The sequence below is a fragment of the Martes martes genome (assembly GCF_963455335.1).
Source record: "Martes martes genome assembly, chromosome: 6".
Taxonomy (NCBI): Eukaryota; Metazoa; Chordata; class Mammalia; order Carnivora; family Mustelidae; genus Martes; species Martes martes.
Window position 1 is genome coordinate 148237282 of NC_137893.1, and position 7265 is coordinate 148244546.

The 7265-nt window shown below is 37.6% G+C and overlaps 1 protein-coding gene across 1 annotated transcript; it reads right to left on the reverse strand.

The window, feature by feature from the left end:
• Positions 1–5863: 5863 nt before the first annotated feature.
• LOC308344460 (olfactory receptor 2B11-like) lies at positions 5864–6808 on the reverse strand (the record flags this gene model as incomplete). Its single annotated transcript, XM_080806000.1, has 1 exon — positions 5864–6808. The coding sequence occupies one exon, from the start codon at positions 6806–6808 to the stop codon at positions 5864–5866; it is 945 nt and encodes a 314-aa protein (XP_080662126.1).
• Positions 6809–7265: the final 457 nt, after the last annotated feature.

Consider the following 7265-nt stretch of genomic DNA (forward strand, 5'->3'; position numbering starts at 1 on the left):
TTTTTGGTGGAGTCTTCAGATTTTCTACATAGAGTATCATGTCATCTGCAAATAGTGAAAGTTTGAATTCTTTGCTGATTTGGATGTCTTTTATTTCTTTTTGTTGTCAGACCACCGAAGCTAGGACTTCTCGATATTATGACGACAGTGGACATCTCTATCTTGTTCCTTCCATTGAGGATGACATTAGCTGTGGGTCTTTCCTATATGGCCTTTATGATGTTGAGGTATATTCCATCTGTACTTAATTTGTTAAGGGTTTTTATCAAGAATGGGTATTGTATTTTGTCAAATGCTTTTTCTGCATCTATTGTGAAGATCATGTGGTTCCTGTCCTTCCTTTTATTAATGTGGTGTATCACATGGATTGATATGCCAATATTGAGCCATCCCTGCAGCCCAGGAATAAATAAATCCCACTTGATTGTGGTGAATAATTCTTTTTGAAAATTTTTTTATTCATTCATATGTGGAATATAAGAAATAGCACAGTGGATCATAGGGAAGGGAGAAAAAAACTGAATGGGAAGAAATCAGAGAGGGAATCAAACCATGAGAGACTCTTGATTCCAGGAAACAAACTGAAGGTTGTGGAAAGGGAGGTGGGTGGGGGGATGGGTAACTGGGTAATGGGCAACAAGGAGGGCATGTGATGTGATGAGCACTGCGTGTTTTACTCAATGATGAATCATCGAACACTGCACCAAAAACTAATGATGTAATATATGCTGGCTAATTGAATTTGAATTAAAAAGAGAGAGAGAAAACAAAAAATAATAAATTTTTTTGTTTAATTTCAATTTAATGGGACATCTGAGTGGCTCATTTGGTTAAATGGCTGCCTTCGGCTCAGGTCATGATCCCATAGGCCTGGGATCAAGCTCCATGGTGGGGTCCCAGTTCAGTGGGGATTCTGCTTCTCACTTTCCCTCTGCCTTTCCCCCTGCTTCTGTGCTCTCTCTCTCTCTGATGAGTAAACAAAATCTTAAAAAGTAAAAATAAATAAATTTCAGTTATTTAACCTACAGTGTAGTATTTGTTTCAGGGTGACAGTATAGTGATTCAACACTCCATACAACACCTGGTGCTCATCAAAAGTGCCCTTCCTCATTCCCATCGCCTATTTCACCCCCTCCTCCCCACCTCTCCCTTGGTAACCAGCAGTGTATTTTTAAAAATTTTTTATTATGTTCAGTTAGCCAACATACAGAACCTTATAATTTTGTTGTAGTGTTCAATGATTCATTAGTTGTGTATAACACAACACAATACAACAATATTTCTTATATTGGCTTACTCAGACTGATAGTTTGGTTATCAACAGTAATGACTCACTTCTCAGTTTTTTATAGTATATTTTAATTTTAGAAAATCACGTTTTTAAAGACTTTGTTGCACAGAAGTGTGAGTTTCATTATTGAGTGAAGTTCTTACTTGATTTTCACATAACACTTACTTCAGGGGAAACTACCTCTTCTCATTGGTCAGCTTGGTCTTGTTGCACTGCCTTAGTGTTTCTTATGAGTTGTGATTTTTACTAGTGTGGAAATGGGTTTATATCTCTTTCTTGTAAGTTTGCAGCATGTAGAATTCTTCATACCTATGGGAAGAATTATGTTCTATTCTTGTTTTGGGCTATACATCTCCCATGAGTTCAATCCTGTCTGACTTCTGTCTCCAGTGGGTATCCCAAATGTTTTACCTGCAGTGGCCTTCACTAACTCTGGATGCATATAAATATCTACTGGCGGCGGGGGGGGGGAGATTACAAACAGTTTTCTGGACATGCTTTCTCAAGATTCTGAAACAGGAAGTCTGCAGTGGAGTCAAGTTTGTGATTTTTTTTTTTTAATTTCTTACTCCTTTTCAGTGTAACAGCATTAATTGTTTTTTCACCACACCCAGTGCTCCATGCAATATGTGCCCTCCCTAATACCCACCACCCGGTTCCCCCAACCTCCCACCCCCAACCCCTTGAAAACCCTCAGGTTGTTTTTCAGAGTCCATAGTCTCTCGTGGTTCACCTCCCTTTCCAATTTCCCTCAACTCCCTTCTCCTCTCCATTTTTAAAAGCTTGATAAAGTTCCAATGTGTATCATGGTTGGGCAGCAGCCTTCCAGCAGGTTAAACTAGTCACATCACATGTGCCTGTTACAAGGAAATACATTTAAACACCCCTTATAGAAATGTTTTTCAATATGATTACTGAAAACAATTTATTTAATATATGAATATTAATATTTTTGTAGAATTCACCTAAAAGTATGCACCATCTGCTTATTGATTATGATAGCTATATGCTAAAGAGTTCCATTTTTAGGTGAAATGTATTCAGTAAAAAGGAAACATTCTTTATCTTAATGTTTAAATCACAGTGCAATTAACTAAATTATCATGTCCTATGTGGTAACTACTAAAATACTTATACCATAAATAAGAGGAAACAATTAGCCTAGTGCATACTGATTTGAAGTTGCAAATGTAGTAATTGACTGCAAATATTATATCCTAAAGGAATAAACAGTATTGAGATATCAGACTCAAGGGAAGGTATAATGGAAATATAATGAGCAGCTTTATTTCAAAACCCCACAAACACTTGGTAAAAAGCTGTTTATTCACACAGCCCAGCGGTGAGATTTTCTGCCTTCTTCATCTCCTTTATAATTTCTGCTTTGACTCTGGGTATCAGTTTTCCAATGAGTTAATTCCCAAAATGTGATACATTATTTCCTCTCAAAAAGAAGCCAATAAAATCAGAAGAAAGATGTTTGAGAAGTGGTAAACATTGTTAACAGCATACTTTGAAACTATCAAACATTTACTATATTAATTTTCCTTCCCAAACTCCAAAACTCCAAGCATAATATATGGCTTATCCCAATTTTGTTTAAATATGGATTACTGTTTTTAAAACTGCTGTTAAGATCTACTGGAACAGTGCCAGAAGATAGTTTGAGAAACATTGCCTCAAGCATCGGCCACTAACCACATTTGTTAAACTCATTGTTTAGTACAAGACAGATTTTATTTAATTTATTTTATTTTATTTTTTCAGTGTTCCAAGACTTATTGTTTATGCACCAAACCCAGTGCTCCATATGCTATGACACATTTCACATGAACCTGTGATGTATGCTTTAACCATGAGTAATGAGGATGTAGGTAATACTTTTCATTCACTCATTCATCTAAAATATATTTATTCAGGGCCTAGCTGTTGGCTCCTATTGTGCAGATTCCTCATGTACCAAGTGAGATAAAAAGACTTCATGGTTTTTGTTTGTTTGTTTGTTTTGGAATGAGAAGTGGTTTTTCAGAGTCCATAGTCTCTCATGGAATGAGAAGTGGTCATCCACAGGAATGTAAAGTTTCAAGTGGTCAGTACTATGAAAGAGGCCCACCAGTGAAATCAGAAGACCTTGTTTTGAACAGACACATGACCATGCCGGAGAATCATCCTGCCTCCAAAAGAGTGTATTTCCTTGTCTCCAACAACAGCAGAATGGTAGTGTCCTTCCATTCAAGTCTACAAAGAAAACTATTTCAGTGCATAGAACACAAATTAAGGAGTGAACTAATTTATTATGATTGATTGCAATCAATGTATTTCTGTGTTAGGGGCTTATACAATATGAGTCAGTGGGTTTTTTTTCTTGCCATTTGGAAGTGAATAGTGGAAACACACCATGGTGCCAGATGTACGAACACCTTACATAAATGTCCTTGGGTGTTAGAAATATAATTGCATATTTATCTCAAATATAAGCTAAGGATGAGATTTTTTATAAGTGTGGGGAGTGAAGAAGTATGAGAAAATGACAGATTTATAATGAATTAATATTCCCCCCAAATTAATAGAATTCTCCCTCCTGCATTATCATAAATCTTCATACCTCATCACTCTATCTCAGAATTGGTGATGTGACAGCCTATTTATTTTCCACCCTTCCATGTTATCCTCCACTTTCCCCATTATCTTTCTTCTTACCATCTAATGCTCTGATTCCTAAATGATTAAACTAGTTCATCTTTGAGTAGCTACCAAATAAACCCAATATTCTCAACCTAGGTAAATTGTCTCCCAGGTGAAGGCTATGTGACTTGGAACACTAGGAGACTACACAGAAGCCTCTCGGGATTTGAATCCTCAACATTTTCCTTTGGAAACCTAAAGATAGTTACTTCAGTCAAATAGCTCAGAAGGAAGAAGTCCCATGGAGACATGTAGGAAAGAGCCAGATATTATATTTGAATTATATTATTTATAAAAGATCAGATAGTGAATGTATGGGTAAAAGAGTCAGTTATAGGATATGAGATATTATCCCATCTAGTCTTTTTGGTAATTGATAGAAGTAGTTGATTAGCACTTTTGGTGGCAATATAAATTGATGTGGGCACTATGGACAATAGTGTGGAAATTCCTTTACAAATTAAAAGTAGAAATATGGAGGACATTAGAAGGAAAGGATAAGTGAATTGGAAATTGGAGGAGAAGATGAACCATGAGAGACTGTGGACTCAGAAACAAACTGAGGGTTTTGCGGGGGGTAGGGGGTTGGGTGAATCTGGTGGTGGGTACTAAGGAGGACACGTATTGCATGGAGCACTGGGAGAGGTGCATAAATAATGAATCTTGGAACACCGAAAAAATAAAATAAAATAATAAAAAAGAGTAAAAAAATAAAAATAAAAATAAAAATACCATACAATGTAGTAATTCCACATCCAGTATTTACCCAAGAAACCAAAAACACTAATTCAAAAAGATATATGCATTCCTACATTATTAACATTATGTATTCCAACATTATTAACAATAGCCAAGATATGTAAGCAGCCCATATCCATCATAGATAAATAAAGAAGTAATACACACACACACACACACACACACACACACATACACACACACACACACACACACACTGAATGTTATGCAGCCATTAAAAAAAAGGGAAACCTTTTAATTTGCAACAAAGTGGATGGATCTAGAAGATATAATGCTAAGTGAAATAAGTCTGGCAGGAAAAGGCAAAATATTTCACTTATATGTGGAATCCAAAAAAATAAAACTAGTGAGCAAACAACAAGAACAAAAAACCCCAGAAATAGACTCATAAATACAGAAAACAAAGTGTTTGTTGCAAGAGGGGCAGGTGCAAGGGGTAAACAAATTAGGTGAAGGAAATTAAGAAGTAGAATTTTCTAGTTATAAAATAATTAAGTGACAGTAATGAAAAGTACAGCATAAGGAGTATTGTGAAAAATATTGTAATAACATTGTAGGGTGACAAATGGTAGCTACACTTATTGTGGTGAGCATTTGATAAGGTGTATGATTGTTGAATCACTATGTTGCACACCTGAAGCTAATATAATGTTGTACATCTATTATACTTCAATAAAAAACAAAATCAAATGTTGATTAGCAAATCATACCCATAATATCACATCTATCATAGCAAGAAGGTAAACTATGATCTATATTACTTGCATTCCTTTTATAAAATTGCACATAAAATGGTAGGCTTTCATTTGTTTGATTGATGATCAACGAGTCAGTCAATGAGCATTCATTTTTTGCCTACTTTTCAGATTCCTATAGCAGAATCTCTCAATGGACTTAGAGGACATAATGACAGGGATTCACTCTCATGTAAATTGCAGGCAAGTGGGAATTAGGGTTCACGATGCAAAGTGAGGGCCAGTAAATCATATCACTGTGGTGAATATGTATGTGTAGAACAGATAATGACTGAAGGGAGCTAACCATTTTGGAGGAAAGTAAATCCAGAGGAAAATTAAGAGTAGGGGATCTTTAGAATCCTACATAAAGAGTATGGAGTATACAAGTAATTTATTCTCTTCCATGACAGATCAATGGGAAGACAAGCCTCCTTATTGCCCCCTTCATGTCCTTGTTCCTCAAAGTATAAATAAAAGGGTTAAGCAGAGGAGTCAGCAGACTGTAGAACAGGGCCATGAGTTTGTCCTTGTCCTGGGATTTAGTACCAGAAGGTTGCACGTACATGCATATTACTGGCCCATAGAAGAGAGAGACCACAATAACATGAGAGCCACAGGTGTTGAAGGCCTTCTTCTTTCCTGTTGATGACCGAATTCTGAGCACTGTAGCTACAATGAACCCATAGGAGAGAAGGATAAGGGACAAGGGAACCAGGGTAAAGAACGTCACCACAAGAGAGAGCACAGTTACATTGAAAGTGGTGTCGACACAGGACATCTTGATCATCACTGGAATCTCACACAGAAAGTCATCCACCTTGTTGTTACCACAAAGTGGCAGCTGGACAGTGAGGGATGACTGAAGCAAGGAATTAGCTAAACCACTTATCCATGCCACAGCCACCAGGGAGACACAGAATCGCCGATCCATGATAGCCTGGTACCTCAAGGGCTTGCAGATGGCCATGAACCGATCTAAGGACATGACTGCCAAGAGGATGCATTCTGTGGCCCCCAGGAAGTGAAACATATAGAATTGGGCCACACAGCCCCCATAACTGATGGACTTATCTGGTCCCCAGAGATTCCACAGCAGTTGAGGGATGGTGGTTGTGGTAAAACACAGGTCCAGGAAGGAGAGGTTGGAAAGGAAAAAGTACATAGGGCTGTCAAGATGAGGGTCTACCCTGGACACCACAATAATCAAGATATTGCCCACCAGCGTGCAGATGTAAGCCACAAACACCATTATGAAGAGTGGCATTTCCAACCAGGGATGGTCAGAGAAACCCAAGAGGATGAAGACCTTTGGAGTACTTGCATTGCCCAGACTCATGACCATCATTCCTCTTGTTGGTGGATTCAAGACAAAGTGAGGACTTTTACTTCAGCATTGGATTTTCCTGATTGTCCAGTTAGTCATTTAAGTACAGTAAATTATGCAGGGAGTTCCTTTGTGGTGTCACTCCAGTGAAGTGATCTAATACTTATACTCATGAAGAAGTAGGAGTCTAAATGTCAAACATGATTATTTTGAAGCACATCTAAAAGAAAGGCCTACAAAGCTCTACAGTTTGCCTAGGAGATGCAATAGAATAAATGTTTATAGAAAAATGATTAGGGAAGGGGAAAGCCAGAATTGCTCTTGTGTCAGAGAATAGCATAAAGCAGAGGAGTGTTTTCCAGGAAACACCCATGCTGACTTACCACATGGCTTCATTTCTTTCATCCACCATGTGCTGGCCCTGGGCCACTCTGCTTGAATTCGTGACTTGGTTTAGGTAAGTTCAGGA